Source organism: Myotis daubentonii, chromosome 5 (assembly GCF_963259705.1).
Source record: "Myotis daubentonii chromosome 5, mMyoDau2.1, whole genome shotgun sequence".
Lineage (NCBI taxonomy): Eukaryota > Metazoa > Chordata > Mammalia > Chiroptera > Vespertilionidae > Myotis > Myotis daubentonii.
Window position 1 is genome coordinate 104782628 of NC_081844.1, and position 20709 is coordinate 104803336.

At 49.3% G+C, this 20709-nt stretch overlaps 1 protein-coding gene across 5 annotated transcripts in view; it reads left to right on the plus strand.

Moving 5' to 3' along the window:
- The window catches only part of DOCK2 (dedicator of cytokinesis 2), a 367699-nt gene that overhangs the window by 322298 nt on the left and 24692 nt on the right, over positions 1 to 20709 (plus strand). For all 5 annotated transcript variants that reach the window (XM_059699147.1, XM_059699148.1, XM_059699152.1 and 2 more), the window contains 6 exons: positions 6105 to 6261; positions 8318 to 8358; positions 12432 to 12522; positions 13383 to 13502; positions 17167 to 17256; positions 19064 to 19168. In XM_059699147.1, the coding sequence (XP_059555130.1) occupies positions 6105 to 6261; positions 8318 to 8358; positions 12432 to 12522; positions 13383 to 13502; positions 17167 to 17256; positions 19064 to 19168 (604 nt within the window). The remainder of the gene's footprint in view (positions 1 to 6104; positions 6262 to 8317; positions 8359 to 12431; positions 12523 to 13382; positions 13503 to 17166; positions 17257 to 19063; positions 19169 to 20709) is intronic.

Here is a 20709-nt window from a genome sequence, read left to right on the forward strand (position 1 = left end):
CAATTCAATGGCTTTTAGTATATTCCCAGAGCTGTGCAACCTTGACTGCAATCAATTTTAGAACCTTTTTGTTACCTCCTGAAAGAAACCCTTACCACTTACCCCTTAGCCATCTTCTCCCTCCCACTTTCGGCCTCTATAGAGCTGTCTGTCCTGGCCATTTTGTATAAATGGAGTTACGCAATATGTGGTCCTTTTGATGGGCTTCTTTCACATAGCATGTTTTCACGGTTCATCTGTGCTATAGCATGTGTCAGTAATTCACTTTTTTTTGCCAAATAATATTCCAGTTTGGCTATACCCATTTAGTTTATTCATTCATGTGTCGATGGACATTCATTCATTTCCACTTGTTGGCTATTAGGAATGATGCCACTATAAGCATTCATGCACAGGGTTTGTGTAGACCAGTGGTTCTCAACCTTCTGGCCCTTTAAATACAGTTCCTCATGTTGTGACCCAACCATAAAATTATTTTTGTTGCTACTTCATAACTGTAATGTTGCTACTGTTATGAATCATAATGTAAATATCTGATATGCAGGATGGTTTTAGGCAACGCCTGTGAAAGGATCTTTCGACCGCCAAAGGGGTTGTGACCCACAGGTTGAGAACCGCTGGTGTAGACATATGTTTGCCATTCTCTTGGGAGGACACCTGGGAGTGAATTTGCTGGGTCATGTGGGAATCGACATGTAACCTTTTGAGGAACCATCAGACTCTTCCCCAGTGGCTGCACCACTCACTCTCCCACCAGCAGTGCATGAGGCTCCCATGTCTCCACAACCTCCTCAACACGCATTAATGTGGGTCTGGCTGACCACAGCAGTCCTAGCGGGTGTGAGGTGTTGATTTGCATTTCCTTGATGGCTGAGGCTATGGGGCAACTTTTCATGTGCATATTGTCCACGTGCGTATCTTTGGAGAAAGACACTGGGTTTTATCCCTGGTCCCATCTCTTGGCAGCTGCAGAGATTGGCCCCGCCTGCAACATCTTTGGCTTCTTTTCCCCATCTGTGCAATGGGGAGAATAAGCCTCCTGGGGGTACTTTGAAAGCAGAATAACTATAAGGCACCTGGCACACAACAGGTAAACAGCTCAATAAGTGCACTCTCAGTTTCTGTCATGGTAGGTGCTACCTTCCTACCTCCCACCCCCAAGAATTCTCCCCTGGTTTAGGAATGTGACTCAGACATCCCAAATGTCCCCCCAATTGTAGATTCTTCGATTTGTATTATTATCTGATAGAACTCTAATTTTGGATGCTTCCTCCAATCTTCTTTGAGTATTTTAACTTTAACAACAAAAGCAAACTGAAGGCCTTGCTTTAACCCTCACAAGGACCCTTCTGGTCCCACCAAGCAGGGAGAATGGAGCCCCAGGTAGCAGCATCCCAGCGGGCCCCACCGCCTCCTGTACCTGCACAGCCCTCACTAAACACCTAGAGCACAAAAGCCGCTGTGTCCAAGGAGTAGCCTACCACCTGCTCTTCGGTGGGTATTGAGACTGATTCTCTGGGGGGGGGGGGGGGGGAGGGGGCGGGGGGGGAGATGACATTTTGCCTGAGTCAATGTTTTCCTTAAAGTTCGAAAAAGGAAAATCTAAATATTGACCAGAAGTAAAAGCACATATACTGCTGGCAATTTCCATTTTTATGAGCGGATGGGGCCCTGTGGCAGTCTTCAGATGATCAGCGGGATTTTCAAATCCTTCCTGAGTGAATATTTATAAAAGGAACCCTCAGAGACTGAGGAAATGAGAAGCAGCTCATTATTTTTCTCCTAAGTCAGAGGTGTGAATGATTTTTACAAAACCAATCAAGGCGAGCCCGAGGAGGCAGGACCCCATGGGACGTCCAGCGGCCCAGCCCCTGCTTCTTCCTTTGAACTTTCTCAGCCTCAGTGTCCTTATCTGCACAGTGGGGATAAACTCACAGTCCAGAGTGATCTTAGAGTTTTTGTTGAGATAACCAAGAAAACTCATGTAAAAATGCTTGGCTCATAGATAGTCCAGAAATATTAACTATCATTATTATTCATCTCCAGGTGGATAGTGATGGGGTCATTTGAAGCTACAAGCCCACCTGTCTTTCTCCTCCAGGCTAGTCATCCTCACTGCCCCTAGCCCGTCCACATCTGTCTTAAAGTGACAGTACCACATTAAAGTTAGAAGTGAGATGCTCTCTGCTCTCCTGTATTCCATCTGCTTGGGAATCCTATCTAATAAAGAGGGAATATGCTAACTGACCCTCACATCATCGCAAAGATGGTGGCACCCACAGCCAATAAGGAGAAAATATGCTAATTGCTGCCCCGCCCTCAAAAATGGTGGCACCCACAGCCAATAAGGAAGGAATATGCTAATTGACTGCTCCACCCTCAAAGATGGTGGTGCCCACAGCCACAAGATGGCTGGCAGGGGAGGGCAGTTGTGGGAGATCAGGCCAGCAGGGGAGGGCAGTTAGGGGTGACCAGGACAGCAGGGGAGGGCAGTTAGGGGTGACAGGGCCTGCAGGGGAGGGAGAGAAGTTGGAGGGACCAGGCCTGCAGGGGAGGGCAGCTGGGGGGCTCCAGGCTGGCAGCAGAGGGCAGTTGGGGGGGGGTGTGTTTGGACAGGCCTGCAGGGGAGGGCAGTTAAGGGTGACCAGGCTGGCAGGGGAGGGCAGTTAGGGGTGAGACCGGGCCGGCAGGGGAGGGCAGTTGGGGGCAATTGGGCCAGCAGGGGAGCAGTTAGGCATCGATCAGGCTGGCAGGGTAGTGGTTAGGGGGTGATCAGGCTGGCAGGCAGAAGCAGTTAGGGGCAATCAGGCAAGAAGGCAGGTGAGTGGTTGGGAGCCAGCAGTCCCGGATTGTGAGAGGGATGTTCCAGGGAGAGGGTGCAGGCTGGGCTGAGGGACACTGCCCCCCCCCCCCGCACAAATTTCATGCACCGGGCCTCTAGTAATTCTAGAAGTAGGGAGGCATGGAAGTCTAAAGAAGACAGAAAATGTGTGTTCTGGGGTCTGGGGCCCACCCAACTAGTTCCACACATAGTCTTAAAAGGAGCAGTGACAGTCGGCTCTGTCAGTGCAGCTGAAGGGCATGGGCCAGGTTCCTGCTTCTGAGGACCCTCCATGTGGAATGACAACCAATTTGAAGTGCAGTTCCCCCCAGCCCCCCAAGGCAGGCATAGACACCACCACCCTCCTTCCACGGAGTGAGGAATTACCTGCACTGCCTGGAGATTTCCACAGCTTTCTCACTGTCACTTCTTCTCCCCTGTGGGCCTCAAAGGGGAGGAACAGCTGAGTAACCTTGGCAGGGCCAGGATCCAAGCCCAGCCCCAGGGGCCTCATCTGTAAATGTAGGGCTTCATAGTGCCTACCCAAGGAGATTTTGTGAGTATTAAGCAAGGGAATCAATAAAGCGGGCTTAGCACAGCCTCTGGAACACAGGAAGTACTCAGTACATGGTAGTGCCATGATATATTATGGTACGTTTTTATTTCTGTATCTGCTTCCTTTGCTAGATATCCCAGGGGTCAGTGACTCTGGAGTTTCTAGAACAGAACACATTTAGAGGATGGATGGTGAATGGATGGATGATTTCAAACCAGTCTGCCCATTTATCTCACATTCCTAGTCCATATGAGCAGCTTTCTTACCTCTTGCCTAAAGAATAGAGAAACGAAGAAAGCCAAGACTTTGTTCTCCTAAACCTTTGCTTCTCAAAGTACCAGCAGTATCAGCCTCACCTGGGAGCCTGTTAGAAATGCAGACTCTTGAGCCCTAGCCAGACCTGTGGAGTCAGAATCGATTAGCACAGTGCCCAGGTGTTCCCACACATATTGAAGTTTGCAAAGCAGGGGATGAAGCCAGTGGTTCTTAATGTTGGCTGCACATTAGAGTCACTTGGCAAACGTAAGCAGGGAAATGCTGCTGCCTGGCTTCCACCCCTGAAAATGCGATGTTACGCCCCCAGGGTGGGCGCTGAGCTTTGTAAAAGGCCCCTGATTAGCATGTGGCCAGGGCAGAGAACCGCTGGTCTGGCTGTGCTCAGGCTCTGAGAACACTACACATTTAGAGGGTGGATGCTCATGGAGGGCCCTCAGAAACAGTACACATTTAGAGAAAAAATCACACCCTCGACACTGGGCTGCATTTTGTTTAGGGTGGGAAGCGGGGCTGCACCTGACCGTCCCAGAAGGAGTCAGGCACAGCTGTGAGGGGGCCTGACAGGCCAAAATCTGAGGGCAATTTGCATCTCTCTTTGAGAGCCAGGAGACAGGTGCTTCTCCCACTGAGATGATGGATTTGTCTGATCGCAGCCACAGTTTGCAACTTCGCCTCCTTGCAGCCTGGTTTGGCTTCTGGGAGGAAATGACCGCCCCCCCCCCCCCAAAAAAAAAAAAAATCCTTGTCTTTCTTACCTGTCCCCTCCTAGGAGCTCTTGAGACTTAAACTTCCTCAGGAGAGTAGGCAGAAACAAATGCCCTGGGTAATGCTTGTCCATGGCTACACAGGGTGCCTGAGGCCATGTCGCAATGCCTCTCCCCAGAGAAATATTGAACAGTGATCATTTTGGTTCCCAAGGTCACCGTTTACTATCTGTTCAATATTGGAAAGGTCATTTCACCTTTCTGAGCCTTGGTTTCCTCAGTTGTAAAACAAGAGGAATATTTTTTACTTATCAGAATTATCGTGATGGTTTCTTAAGAAAAAGTGATTGGTATAGGATCTGGTCCAGAATAAGTGATTAAAAGTAAGTAGTCATTAATCAAAATTTTAATCCATCCATCTCTTCCTACCTAGCCTGTGGGCTGACTGAGGGCAGATATGATTCTTTTTTATATTTCTTTATTTTATATCTTTCTTCCATCCCTGCCCCAAGCAATGCCTAACCTAGTGCCTAGCAATCAACAGGTGCTTAAGAAATGCAATGTTCCTTTGTGGGTATTTTTGTTTGTTTGTTTTTTAAAATGTAGAATATTAATATTATAACAAATATTAAATTTTTAAATAATAGATGCACATTTAAATTGAACAGTGAACATTGTCTTCCTCTATTTCCCTACCTAGACCCCTCATAAGAAGCAACCACTCTGAAGACTCTGGGGTTTATCCTTCCCACCCATATCCTGCAGATTTACAAACACATAGACACACAACACAGAAGCGCATTCCCACTCACACATGGTGCTTGCTGGTGGAGTGTGCAGATGCTTAGGCCGGACTGTTGGCACTGATCACCTGTGTGACCTTGCACTGCTTAGTTGACCTCTCTGTGGCTTAGTTTCCCAGTTTGCAAACTTCCCATCTCATAATAATGTGATGGGAGGTTAAGTGAGAAAAAATTTGTGAGACGGTTAGAATAATGCCTGGGACATGGTAGGCTCTATGTGAGCAGGTTAAATAAAAAACAGTTATTGTTTGGAGTCTTACTTTTCACAACTATATATTTTTTTCAAGTTCTTTGTGTTAAAACATATTGATCTCTCATACTTTTTAATGGCTTAATGGAATTATAGTTTGTGAATATGCTTTAATTTACTTAACCATCTGCTTATTGATGGAAATTTAAAATAGTTCCAACTATTTCACCATTGGACATAACTTATCAGTGTTATAAGTATATCCTTGCATACTTCTGAGAACATTTCTGGAGAATAGAGTCCCCAAAGTAGAATTATTGGGTCAAAGGATATGCACATTTGCGATTTTGATATTGTGAAAATTGCTACCCCCTCCCCAAAGTTGTACTGATTTACTCCCAATGTGGGTGTATAAAGGCGACCATTTTCCTGAAACATTGCCCATACGGGAAATTTATTTTTATTTTTCCCCATTTTGATGATGGGGCGGGGGGGATCACAGTTGACCCTCAAGTGCCATGAGTTTGGATTGCGAGGATTCATTGAACTGTGATCCCTTGAACTGCTATGTACGTGCAAATAAGTGTATAATGAATAAGTGGTTGGGAAATGCACAAAATGAGCCAATGAACCAGGGGAACTTGAATTCACTAGATTATTTGGCTTGTGCTCCACCCCACCCCACCCCCCTATACCCCTCACCCCAGCACAGCTTCTTCCCGGCCCAGCTCACTGCCCTCCTGTCTGCCCACAGCCTGATGGAGTGTGCTGCCGAGCACCTGACCATTGCCAAGTCCGTGGCGAACTTCGTGAACCTGGTCAAAGGCCTCCTGGAGAAACTGCTGGACTACAGGGGCGTGATGACGGATGAGAGCAAAGACAACCGCATGAGTTGCACCGTGAACCTGCTGGTAGGCAGGGCGGAGTCCGGGGACAGGCCTGGCTTTGGGGCTCACTACTGTTCTTGATCCGAAGACAGCACTTAGGGCTCTGTGAATCAGACAGATGTTAAGACTAAACTCCTGCTCTGCCATCTGCTGGCTCTGTGTCTGAGGCAATCACATCACCTTTCTGTGCCTCAGTTTCCTTATATCTGAAATGGGAATGAGTATTGCCTTTAGCACCTAACACATCCCATGGGAGGAAGGCGGCAGCAGGAAGTGGTTAAGAGGTGAGCTTTGGAGACACACAGCCCACGGGTTCTCATGCTCCCTCAGATAATTAGTAGAGTAGACAGTCAAGGAGGCTTTCTGATGGTTCTCAACCTGTGGGTCGCGACCATCGGAAAACACATTTAGCATATCAGATATTTACATTATGATTCATAACAGTAGCAAAATTATAGTTACGAAGTAGCAACGAAAATAATTTTATGGTTGGAGGCCACCATAACATGAGGAACTGTATTAAAGGGTAGTGGCATTAGGAAGGTTGAGAACCACTGGTTTAGTGTGTTTATCTGTTCCGTGGAGAAAAGAATAGTACCCATTTCATAGGCCGTGCAGTCCTGGCCTGTGGTTAAATGCTCACTGTGTGGTAATTTCTCTCTCTTACAGAATGAAATAACACTAATAACTAGAATTTCTAGAAAATGAGTGTGGGGCACAGGCTAATCAGGGCAGCTAATCCCAGAGGCTCTTAGCCTCTGTACACAGGACCTGCCATGGGAAGCTCCCAAATCTCTCTCTTCCCATGTCCTGTGATGTGGTCAATACACAGATAGAGGCAGACACAGTGCCTCACACCCACCATGCCTGCCCACCCTCAGTGGTTACAATGAGGAAAGTTGACCAGAGACCACGTGGCATCCATCACAATGAGCCCCTGCCATTCTCAGTGTCTAGAAACACCGTTCAAGCCCTGTCCCCAAAGTCCTGTGGTGTGGCCTCCATTTCCCTTTTTAACAGCCTCGATATTGCCAATTGATTTCCATAACTGCTAAGGGGAGTTTAAAAATCCTGATTATAGCAGAAAGGAATTCATTGCTAATCACTCCACCAGGCCCAGTTTACATACAGAGCATGGAGCGGGGTTTTCCTGGAGTTTAGCAGTCTGTCTCTATGAAGACACAGAAGTTAGTAGAAGAAATTGACCTTCAGACTCACCTGGGAGAAAGCTTTGGACAGGCTGTTCTAGAAGCAAGTAGACCCTGCTAGTTTTGGGTATCAGCGTGGTATCGGGGCGGAGGACAGGGTGGAGGTCAGGGGTATCAGGAGAGCTGAGGTCTCGTATGGCTCTGCCACCCACTGACTCTGTGCCTGGAACACATCCCCTGCCCTCTGGCTGCACTGGAGTCCATCAGGTTTTCTCCAGGTGTGGCCCACAGATCCCATCAGGACCTTCTGGCTCAAAATCTGTAAGGACTTATTTTAAAATACATGGGATAGGATCTCTGGGTGGAGCCCAGGATGACCACTGGTCTGAATGGCCCCTGAGCTCAAATTTCCAGGTTTAAATGTCTTTGGCTGTGGAATCTCACTGTAACCCCTGATAATTCTGCATGGTCAGGAGATATGATCACTGGGATCTACGTATTATGATTTCTATGACTGTTTCTCTGATAATTGCTATTACTCTGATTCCAACTCAGCCCCACCAGGGTGCAGGGTCTGCCCCTGTGAAGATCAAGCCAGGCTGCCCTCACAGTGGACTTTGTCAGTGTAGGTGGCCTCGGCCTCGGCCTCGGCAGCCCACCTCTCAGCACAGCCAATAGCTCCACTGCAGGCCCTGATACGTGATGGGTGGTACTTCCTTTGTCCCTCCATTGGCTGAGGATCAGGGAGTGATTCCCTCGGCAAAATCTCCTAATGAGGCTGTTGGATGCATTCAGGAAATGCAATTTCTTGCTCCCATCTCGGGGTGCCCAGATAGTAAACACCGATCTTCCTTCTCATCTCCGTCGCTGCACCCTCCACCCCTGCCGCTCTGAAAAGAAAAGCACTCACCACTGTTTTCCTTCCCACCTAGAATTTCTACAAAGATAACAATCGGGAAGAGATGTACATAAGGTAAGATTTTTGTTTTCTAAAACCCAGTCCTGCTGTGTCACTCTCCCGCTCAATACCCATCGATGGCTCCCTATTGTCTCAGGCCAGAATTTAAACTTACCTTCTTGGTTCTCAGGCCCTCTGTGTTCCGATTCCTATCAATCTCCCCAGATTCAGCTCCTTTCATTCCCTGTCATCAGCCCGCAAGCCCGCTGGGAGTTCTCTGACCTGCCATGTTGTTTTGCGATATCTACAGCTCAAACTCTCCTTAACCCACCTTGTGGCTCGAGCTGGGACATCGCACTTGTATTTGGTGCAAGGCTGGCACGTGAAGCCCAAGTCCTGCGTTTATAAGGCATGTAGTCAGGTCATTGGCAGCCCAGTTTCAAAGGGGAAAAATGCTATGATGTACGATGGCGCTTTCTTGTAGGCATGTGAAAGGCAGCTATTTGGGCATGTAATGAAGGATTTTTTGGGACATTAGCCTGGAGCAAAGAACTCCCTTGCCAATTTTTCTCAGAATCATATTTTTTTCTTCAAAGTTTTAAAAAAAACATCCTGTTATTTTTACTCATTGCAGAAATAACACATATTAATTACCAAGACAAAAAATACTCATAAAATACAGATAAGCAAAACAAAAAAAAATGAAATAAACTCCAATAATCCATACATATTCCCAGACCCTTTTCTATTTATATATAAATTGAATTCTACGCATGCACATTTTTTGCAAAAATGGGATCACATTGCTCATAATGTATGCTTTGCTTGACAAGAATTCTATGTCAACAGATATATTTCGACATCATTTCTTTTCTTTTGATATCATTTTTAATGAAACTATAAAATTCTCTTTCCAGAATATACCGTAATTTATATAGCCAACCCAATATTGTTGAACACTTAGGTGTTTCCAGCTGTCTTCTGTCATACACAGTGCAGTGACGGAATTCTTGGGCCTATATCCTCATGCACATCTCTATGTCATCAGGACCTGCAAAGCACAGTTGACCATGGCCCCTTCAGGCTCTGACTCGAAGTCTGAACTCACTCTGCTAGCACTGCAGATAGGTCTAATTTAGTTTAGCGTTAATCCAGAAACAGGCACTATCGCTTGGAAAAGGTATAATTCCATAGGTTGTCCTGAGCTTGAGAGTATTTATAGCATCACTAGACATGGCTTATTGTAGTAGCGCAAAGCTGTGGGTCCGAGAGGCCTGGGGTCTCCCCTTGTTTTCCTGAGACCCTGGTTATTTCCCTCAGCCCCTCTGGGCTGTGATTTCCCTGCAGGATGTCTTCGCTCTACCTTGTGTTCTGAGGATTACAAGAGATGCTACAGGTGAAGTGCCCGGCACACGGTGCCCTCCCTCCAACCTCTCTTCTCTCCTTCCCACTTTAGAAACACAGATAGTGGCTCCCAGATATCCATAAGCTTTGGAGATTTGAGGACTACAGAGTCTTCTAGGAAAACCACATTTTCCTAAACCAGATGTTGTAGACAAGGATGTAGTCTAAAAGTCTGTTTTATTTGGCAGACATAATATTTAAAGACACTATTAATTGCCAATTTTTTTTAATCTAGAGATTTTTACCCCAAAAATCAAAATTTCCCACTTCTCCTGAAACACCGAGAAGGTATGGCGGCACTGGGCCCTTATCCTGTCCTGACAACCATCGCCCAGACTGGTGGTGGGGCTCCTTGAGGCAGGGTAGGGGAGCTCTGGGCACAGCACTGTCTCTGCTCACCCCTGAGCTTCTGGGGCATCTCCCTCACTGCCCAGTTGGCACCGGTAGGTGTTTGAGTTTGAACCCAGGTTGGGCCCATCAGGTTCCGTTGCTGTGGGCACTGCAATTGATCACTACCCCCTGGAGTTGACGTAGGAGAGGAGAGGGTGCGCTGGCGAATTAGGGGTTATAAGCACCATGAAGGCTCTCCCTCTGACTGTGCTCTCCACGTGCTGTGGACCCAGCCATCAGAGATCCAAGGACAGGCAGGCTGGGATAAAGTGGGTTCAGCCATAGATGGAGGGGTTTCTAAAGGTGGACCACAGGCTCAACACTCCCTACGTGCAGGCCACGTGCAATTTCACTGATCACTCTGATTGATCAGCAGGAAGTTAACGCATCGAGGGTGGAAAGGCCATGATTGTAGAGGCAGAAATAGCTGGTTTCAAAACCTGGCTTTACCTATTTCTAGCTCCATCTACTTCAACACAGGTCTCAGTTTTCTTATCTATGAAAGGATTGTAGGGAGAATGAATGAATAGAATATATAAAGCACCATTTGATAAATGAATGAATGAATGAATGAGATCATTTGATCATTCATTCATCCCCTTACCTGCAGATGCCAGTCCAACTGTCACACTATGGAAACCTTGCTGGAAGCCCCACCTGGATTAATCCTGCTGTCATAGTAGCATAGATCCTCCTCCATGACATTGATCATAGCTATCTTTAGGCAATTATTTATTTGATGATTTGATTGACATCTGCCCCTTCCCCTAGACTGTATAAATGCCAAGTCCTGAGAATGGTGTCTGCTTTGGTCCCCACTATCTCTAGTGCCCGGTACAGCCGTGCGCTCAGCACAACTTGGCTGGTTGAATCAAGAACTGAGAGAAAGGTCACTAGGACGTCCTGGCTCATTAGTTATCAAAAACCACCAGCTGCCTTTTTCTCCTCAAACTCTTTGCCAGTCCCTGCCCTGAGGTCAGGCAGCCTGCATCTGGCTCGCGGGCCATGTTTCCTGTGGCCAGCTTCTCCTTTGGTGACATTCTGTGCGGATAGGTTTCTTCTAGCAGGAGCCCAAGCCTGAGCACTGAGCTCTGCTTTGAGAGCAGCTGCTTCAGAAGCCCTTTGTACCCTGTGGTTAGGCAGTCAGGGCACAATCTTGGCAGACACCGCCTTCCCTCTCAGAGGAAGAGACCGGGGCTTGCATCACAGCATCACCCCTTCACTCAAGCACTAAGCGTTGCCTGCTCCTGATGACATGCAAGTCGCCAGAGCAGTGGTGCTCTGGCTCTGAATCTGTTTCCAACAGTGGCAGGTTCTTCTTTGTAGAAGAACCGAATTCCCAATGAAAATAGATAAGAACCATTACAGCTCAGTGCTGGCTCTAGGCTAATCACTTCCAGTGCAAACTTGCATTTATCTGCTGCAATGCTAGCCGTCACTTTCTGAGCCTTCCGACATGGACTGCTTGGCTCTTTATATGCCCATAAGTGTGTTCTGTGAGCGTTGCCATCTTACCGATGAGCAAAGGAAGGCACCAAAAATTAATTCCCTGCCCCTTAATACCTCTTATGTGTCAAATTAAGAATTGACCAGAGCGCCCTTCCTTTGTTCCTGCCCTGTCCTCAACACCACTCATCCATACAGTCCTCCCCGGGATCAGAATTGGAGCATCACATTGTAAATGGACGGGAGTTGGGGATGTGATTATTGTTGAATAGTAGATTCTCCCTGCTGACAGCTCCAGGTCTGGAAGTGAATATCCAATCTCCAGCCCCTGGTCCACTTCCTTCCTTGAATGTACTTCCTTTATCCCCAGAGAACACTGAAGAGCAGGTAGGATCTGCCCCTTTGCAGGGCCATGGCTTGTTCATGCTCTGGAATAGGACAATGACCAGAGCATGGGCTCTAAGGGCAGTTACCTGGGATCACGTTTCAGCTCTTCCACTTATTAGCATGTGACTTCTGACGAGTTACTCAGTTCTCCTTCCCTGATTTCCCTTGTCATGTTGCACTGGCTGGAGTCTTCAGTATGAAGTTGAATGGTACTGGCCTGAAGCATGCCTGACTTTTCCAGGCCATAGTTTTCTCGTCTGAAATGGGTATCCCCAACAGACCCATTTTACAGGGTTGTCATGAGGATTAAATGATCTGAGGCATTTAAAAGACTTAGCATAGTACCTGCCACACACCCAGTGCCCCACAGATGCCAAGTGCTGTCATCATGACCACACAGGGGCGCTGGCTATTAGGGAGGGAGAATTCCCCAGAGGCACTCAGTTGCCCTGTCTGGCTTCTACCTGGCCCTACAACCTGCCTCCTTATCACCTGGTAACTCAGCTTGTTTCCCCAAACAGGTACCTGTACAAACTCCGCGATCTTCACCTGGACTGTGACAACTACACGGAGGCTGCCTACACGCTCCTTCTCCACACTTGGCTTCTCAAGGTACTGCCCTTCCCATGAAGTGGATTCATGCAGGGATTCCCCTCGGGCCTCACAGCAAGTGGGAGAGTTAAAAAGAAAAGAAAGAAAAGAAAAAAGAATTAGCCAAATAAATTTTGTGTTGCTCTGAGTCCAACAACTTGATCTGGCAAGGTTACTTTTCTGCACTGCTTCTCCTGGGCACATAAGGTCTCTGTGACCTTCATATTAGCAGCAACAGTAACCCCTCGAGATATGTCTTATGGTTTTATATAACATCCAACTGTTTTCTATAACATCCAGACATCAACTGTAAATCATTAGCACACCCAGACCTCTACTTGAGCCATTTTCCTACTATTGAAAGTGCTGCTAGAGCTGGACAAAGTCTGAGGGATTTCCTCTGGCTTTTGAAGAGCTGGGACCCTGTCTCCTAGGAGTTCAGAGAAAGTCCCTACACACCACATTTATGAGCCAGTAGAGCAGTAGTTCTCAACCTTCTGGCCCTTTAAATACAGTTCCTCATGTTGTGACCCAACCATAAAATTATTTTTGTTGTTACTTCATAACTGTAATGTTGCTACTGTTATGAATCATCATGTAAATATCTGATATGCAGGATGGTCTTAGGCGACCCCTGTGAAAGGGTCGTTTGACCACCAAAGGGGTCGCGACCCACAGGTTGAGAACCACTGCAGTAGAGACTCAAGCGTGACTCAGCAAAAATCAAGGGGTGCTTCCCAAGTGTAGCCTGTCAACCAGTATCTCTCCAACTAGCCGCTGACACCCAGGGTGGCAGGGAGACAGCTCCTCATCCGTGAGGGAGGCACCCACCCTCAGTGGCCCCTCAGCCCCTGATAACCCCGCATGTCCTCTCTCCACAGTGGTCAGATGAGCAGTGTGCCTCACAGGTCATGCAGACAGGCCAGCAGCACCCCCAGACCCACCGCCAGCTGAAGGAGACGCTGTATGAGATCATCATAGGTTACTTTGACAAAGGAAAGGTAATTTGTCCCCGCCTTCCCTCTCTGTGGGGACCCTGCTACCGGGAAGGGTGGCTCTCTCCTGTGCTCCATACCAACCCATCTGCATATCTCCATCCCACTCCTAAGTCTGACCACTTCTCTCCATCTCCAGTCCTACCACCTTTGTTCATGGCACCAGTATTGCACACCTGGACCCTCAGGTGGCCTGGGCTTCACAACTTGGTCCTCTACCCACAGTTCCCTCGGCCTCTAGGATATGCTAATTCCTTACCCATAATAGTGAGATATGACTCATACCCACTTCTTAGTGATATTGGGAAAATTAGGTGAGAAGCTGCATGTGGAACATGTAGCACAGGACCTGGTACATAGTGACATCTGGCTGAGTTGTGACTGTCACCATCATCACCGACTCCACCTTCAAGGCCCCAGTTGAAGGCCATTTCCTCCGTCATTACCTGCTGCCTCTCCTCTGAATCGCAAGGCCTCTGGTGTTCCTCAGGACACAGATTAGCACTGAATTTGGTCTGTCCTAGTACTGCAGTTCCTCACATCTGTCTTAGTCTGATCCCCCCACCTTCCCTGGAAAGACAAAATGAGGTAATGTCTGGGAAGGGCTTATAAATTCCCAGGAGCTGAGTGGGTGAACAACACTGTTTTTATAATTTACCATTATAAGCCTCTTGAGGGCAGAGATTCTGCCATCTCTGGAACCTCCTGCCCTGCGAGACATCCAGTCAGCGTACTGTTGGTTTACCAGCTGACAAAGTTGTCACAGTGGGGTAGGGGGTGGGGGAGCCCCAAAAGTGCATGCTGAGCTTTGTTCTCTGCAAGGTATCCAATTCGACCAACCCTGTGCTAAGCAGAGAGGAGAAGGCATAATCCCCAATCTCAAAGACTGGCAAGATGGCAAGATGGACATGCCAATCATGATGTTTTTTGTACATTACCCTTTGGTGTTGTGCAATTGTGGGAGAGGGGGTGGAACAGGGTAGTGACTAAATACTTCGGGAGCAGAGAGGAGGAGCAGATGGGTACGGCTCACTCTGAAAGCCACTGTGTGGAAATTTCTAGAATGAAGCCCATATTCCTTAGCATCCTTTCAACTTCTTTTCCCCCACACCTCTCCTCCTTAGAAACTCGTTGCTCCAAGCATACATCATGGCTTTCTACCCCATAAGTCCATCTGTCGCCACCTGGTAGACTCCTCTACATCCCTCAGAACCCAAATTACATCTATTTTTGTGTGTGCTTTACTCGCTTATGTTCCACATTTATATCTGCTCCACCACTGTATACCATGTCACACCTGGAAGCCAGCAGGCCCTGGACTGTATCAGGCTCAGGGATCCGTGACTGTCAGAGGTCCCAGTGACCACAGGGGCAGATGTGGGAGGAAATCCCAGGTCCCTAACTCCCGCCTGGCTTCCTTCCTGGTCCCTTAGTGGTCTCTTACACACGGGAAGAGCATTTCTGGCATATTATGGTATGAAGTTGGCAAAGACCTCCACTTGAGCCACAGTCCCCTCGCCAGCTCAGGGTGTTACCACCACCCCTTGTTCTGGCTGAAGAGGAAGCACCAGGCGGCCTGGCCCACAGACTTGGTTCCTTCTGGCACATAAAGCTCTTTTGCGCTGCTCCCTACACTGTCCATGGGTTTACAGCCATGGCGCCTGCACTCCGCACTATTTATTTTTATGCTTGGATGCAGAGAGAGCACTTTTGCTACAAAGCATACACTGCATTTTGCCAACCTCCCCTCTCTCCTCCCCCACCTCCCCAGCTTCTCCATTTAGGTGCATTTTTTCTATTTTAAACCAAATGTGAAATGTAATGGGTGTCCCTTGAGATTGCCAGACCTCTGCCCACCGTGCCTTCCCCGGCCTCTCTGCTGGGGTTCCCACCCCTGTGGTTGCAGATGGAGGGGTGATCTGTCAGCTCCAGCCTCACACAAAGTAGAGGGAAATGGTTCCCTATGTCCAGGGATTGTTTTCAGAATTGGTTTTAAATACAGAAAAGACCTATCTTTTAAACACCTCAATCACTCTTTTTATTACTCTAGTACCACTCCCATCCCTGCCTCTATGCGGCCCCTGCACACACACCCCGCCCCAAAATAACCCCACTGAGAAGGGACTGCGTCATTTCAGTTACACAGATGACTGGGCACTAGAGCGCAGCTGAGCAGCATTGGCATTGCTTAGCAATCCTGGGTTCCATCGTGAACTTAAAATTCTGTTTAGATGGTCGCCCGGCTGGTGTGGCTCAGAGGATGAGTGTCAACCTATGAACCAGGAGGTCACGGTTCAATTCCCAGTCAGGGCACATGCCCAGGTTGTGGGCTCTATCCCCAATGTGGGACGTGCAGGAGGCAGCCGATCAATGATTCACTTGTCATTAATGTTTCCATCTCTCCCTCTCCCTTCCTCTCTGAAATCAATAATATATATATATATATATATGTATGTATATATATATATATATATGAATAACATACAATTACAAACAGCTAACTAGGTTTTTAAAAAATTCTGTTAACGGTAGATCTCGTGTCCTTACCACATACACACACCAAAGAAAGAGGCAGAGGAAGGGAGGGAAGGAAGGAGGAGAGAGGGAGGGAGGGGAGATGGCCAGAAGGGAAAGGCGTCAGGCTGGCAGAGTGGAAGGACCCCAGGCATGAGCACCAGGAGAAGTGGATCTGGCTCCATCTCTATCTCCAGAAACCCTGCGCCCAGGCACCTGCTTACTTCTCTGTGAACCATTTCTCTTTGGAAAATAGAGCTACACCTCCTTGCCCCGCCTGCACGAGGCAGCTGAGGGAGTTCATTCACTTCTGAGGCAGGAGTGAAGCAAGGCCCCGGGCCACCCCCAGGTGGGCATCCTGGCCCTGCTTTGGGTTGGGCATCTGAGCTGGGCCACTGGTCTGCCCATGAGGCTCTGCATCTTACCTGGGGAATACAGAAGCCGCCAGTAACCTCTCAGAGAGGTTGTGAGGGCTCGAGAGCCTGTGGGGACCATGTTCAGCCTAGTATGCAGCTGCTCCGTTATTTGTCAAGGAACTGGGCTGAGAGGCAAAGGAAGGGCTCCTGGGAAGCACCGAGCTCCCTGTGCGTGGAGCTGGGGATCCCTGTGCGTGAAGCTGGGGCTCCCTGTGCGTGGGGCTGGGGCTCCTGTGCGTGGGGCTGGGGCTCCCTGTGGGTGGGCTGGGGCTCCCTGTGTATGGGGCTGGGGCTCCCTGTGCGTGGGGCTGGGGCTCCCTGTGTGTGGGCTGGGGCTCCCTGTGCGTGGGCTGGGGATCCCTGTACGTGGGCTGGGGCTCTCTGTGTGCGGGCTGGGGCTCCCTGTGTATGGGGCTGGGGCTCCCTGTGCGTGGGGCTGGGGCTCCCTGTGCGTGGGGCTGGGGCTCCCTGTGCGTGGGACTGGGGCTCCCTGTGCGTGGGGCTGGGGCTCCCTGTGCGTGGGGCTGGGGCTCCCTGTGCGTGGGCTGGGGATCCCTGTACGTGGGCTGGGGATCCCTGTGCGGTCTGGGGCTCCCTGTACATGGGGCTGGGGCTAGGGCTGGGGCTGGGCCAGGCTTGCCACTGAGTCCCAGGAGACACAGCCACCAGGTCCCTTCCTCTGCAAAGGCCCTGCCCACCTGGAGGCGCCCCTAACCTCTGTCTCCGTGCCCTTCCTGCAGATGTGGGAGGAGGCCATCAGCCTGTGCAAGGAGCTGGCGGAGCAGTACGAGATGGAGATCTTTGACTACGAGCTGCTCAGCCAGAACCTGGTAAGGTGCCACCTCAGAGCCGACTGTTCTGGAGGCTGGTGCTCGGGACCTGGCTCCTCACAGAGGAGGGCGAGGGGGCGGGAGGCCAGCCAGGTGGGACACAGAGAAAGGATGGAGGGAGGGCCTGACCTGAGCTGGGCTGTGCTGAGCAGCTCCCTCCCCATTGGGAATATTTCCAAAGGGAGGAATTCTGGGAAAACTCATCAGACAGCCGCTGGGATGGGCGTTAAGTACCTGCTTGGCACTGGGCGCTGCCGCGGCTGCTCACCCAATCAGCGCTGTGCTCCATTTGCAGTCAAATTCCCACAAATCACTGAACCAATTAAATAAAAACGCAAATTCGTGCTTTCTGATGAACAGATAAATCACATTAAAGTGCTCCCCATCTGGCCGTTCCCCATTAGCTCCTGGGTGCTTGTGATTAGGGGGAGGGAGTGGAAGTGGAGGAGCAGCCATGATGCTTGTGCTGCAGAGGCCGGGCTGGCCGGGAGGCCGCCTCTGCAGGGAAGATGTGGAGAACTTTTAGGTTGCTGCCCCCCACCTCCACCCCCACCTACTTCCTGGTGACCTGAGAGCCAGACCCAGAGCCCCATCGTAGCCCCTTTTAGAGGCCAGTCCAGCTCTAATGAGAGTCCGAATGTTGGGAGAGAGTTTATAGGATGGTTTTGGGGGGGGGGGGCTGGTTATGGAGTATAGTGTTCTAAGAGATGTGCTTGAAGAGAAAACACTTATATCTGCCCCATGAGTGTATCCACATAGGCGTTTTGCAGATAGGGAGGCCCGAAGGCCTGCACACACATGCTCAGGACACATTTATGCATGCACACACTCACACACACACTGTACATATTCACACACATGCTGGCATGCACACACATCTGGGTACCAAGCCCACATCACAGGCTCGTGCCTGGGTCCATGCACACACATCTTCCATTTGTAGCAGGTTTCGGATGTCACAGTTTGTCCTTTTCTATGTGCCATGTCTGGCTAGTGATTTCTTTCTGGCTCATATCAATCACAAGAGGCCATCAGGTGTCAAGTAAGAGGCAAACTGTTCCAGAGATGCGGAAATGTGGAAAACACACGCCTCTTAGAGGTGATGATATATGCCATGTGCACGCATGGGAAGACGTCGATATGCAGACACACATCCATCCACACACCTGCACGGACACAGGCCGGTGACAGCTGGCCGGCTTCGCTTCCTTACCCACGGGCTGCACCATGAGATAACGTTTCTTTATCTGCAAAATGGAGATGCAGTACTCGTGGGGTTACTGTGAGGGTGATGCAAGTAAATGAGCTAGTGCAGGTAGAGCGATTTGCCTGGTACATGGTCTGCGCCAGATAGAGCTGCTGCAGGTGTCCCCTGGCATCATGGGGACACTGGTGCCAGGACCCCCGGCTGACAAACTCTGCAGATGCTCAAGGCCCCTATGTAAATGGCATAGAACCTCTATTTGATACAGGCTACAGCAGGGCCTGCCTGCACACTGATTCATTTGCATGGATTTGATGTGATGCTGGGCATGTGTCAAATTCGAGGTATTTTTTTGTGGGGGGGACACAATGGGGGACTTGTTTTCTAATAGTTGAAATCTGTTGTTGTCGACTCTGTGGACGTGGAACTTGCAGATACAGAGGACCCGCTGTACTGTTACAATCGCAGACGCTTCCCCCGATGTGCAGATGTGCGCACACGGGTGCTGGTGTAAGGAGCACGTCTGCACTGAGGCCGCCCTGAGCTAAGTGTGCCTTTGACACACATCTGGGTTGTTATGAGCTGTGAGTTTTCCTCTTTCAGGTCCAGCAGGCGAAGTTCTATGAAAACATCATGAAAATCCTCAGACCCAAGCCAGACTACTTTGCCGTCGGGTACTATGGCCAGGGCTTCCCCACCTTCCTGCGGGTGAGTTTGTGGTGATGGTCCCCGGTCAGGCCCAGTTTGTGCACCTCAGCTGTCCCTCTGCTGGGTGGACTGGGTGCGCTCAGACACCATGCTCTCCTCCCTTCCAGCACTGCCCCACTCCCGCTCACCTCCCATACACAGAGCCGCCTCTGGAGTAGTGAGTTCCCCGTCCCTGCAGCAAGGATCTCTGCTACCCAGCAGCCCCATAGAGCACTGGCTCTCAGACCTTTTGGACTCAGGACCCCTTTTTTCTCTTAAAAATTATGGACGTCCCCGAAGAACTTCTATACTTATAGACTATATATACCACATTCAAAATTAAAACTAAGAAAATTAAAAATATTTATCAATTTATTTAACATAAAGCCATCATTTGTCAATATAAACTTCATCTTTATGAAAAAATAACAATATTTTCTAATTTAAAGACTAGCACGAACAGTGAATTGTTTCCTGTTCCTGCAAACCTCCTAAATGTCTGATTGAGAGAAGACAGCCGTGATCCCACACATCACGCAGCCTCTGGAAAACGGCTGCACACTCGTGAGAGAATGAGAGTGATGACGGCAAATGACAGCTTACTGTTATTATGAAAAGAGCTTGGATCCTGTGTGGCCCGGAAAGGGTCTTGGGGACCCTCAGGGACCCCTGGAGCAGTTTCTGAACCACTGCTTTTTGGATTATTCCTTCACTCATTATGTAGAGAGTTGAATTGGGTCAACTACAGGCTTCCTTCCGGTCTGGGAGTCTAGGGTTCAAGTCTGAGCTCAGGGAGATTCAACAAGAACAGTAAACCTGGTGTCTGACTCCACTTGATTGACAGTCCAGTCAATGAGACAAATCACTCACTGTTACCAGTCGATGTGGAACTCACAGTGGGCATGAGCTGCATGCAGGAGGGGACATGCTGAGGCTTTCATTGATGGAAGAGAGGTGCCTTCCCAAACCTGATGGTGCATCAGAACCCCTGGGGAACTTGATAGAAATCCACGTCCTGGGCCCCACCACATAGGTTCCGGCTCAGCAGGTCTGGAGTGAGGCCTGAAAATCCGAACTTCTAAAGTCTCCCAGGCTCCTTGGATGGTCTCCCAGGTTCAGAAGCAACCAATCTATGGAGGTGACAGATGTGGGTTTAGACAGAAGAACTTAGGGCCATCAGAGGCTGCCCAGATCTGGTCTAGAACAGGGATTCTCTACTTGGCTCTGCTGACATTTTAAACTAGGTCATTGATCTTGTGCATGAAAGAATGTTTAGCAGCATCCCAGGCCTCTGCCCACTAGATTCCAGTACTCTTCCCCCGGCCATCCCCGCACACCCCCGCACCCCCCGCACCCACCCCCCCATCCCCAAGTGATGACCAACAATGTTTCCAGACATTACCAGATCCCATGGGAGCAAAAACACCCTCTGTTTGAAAATTTCTGGTCTAGAAGAGGCTAATGTGGTCAAGGAAGGGTAAAGAGTGTGTCTCCATGGAAATAGATGGAAGACCCAGATGCTGGTCCCTCCCCGCCCACAGGCCCAGCCCACAGGGCCCATT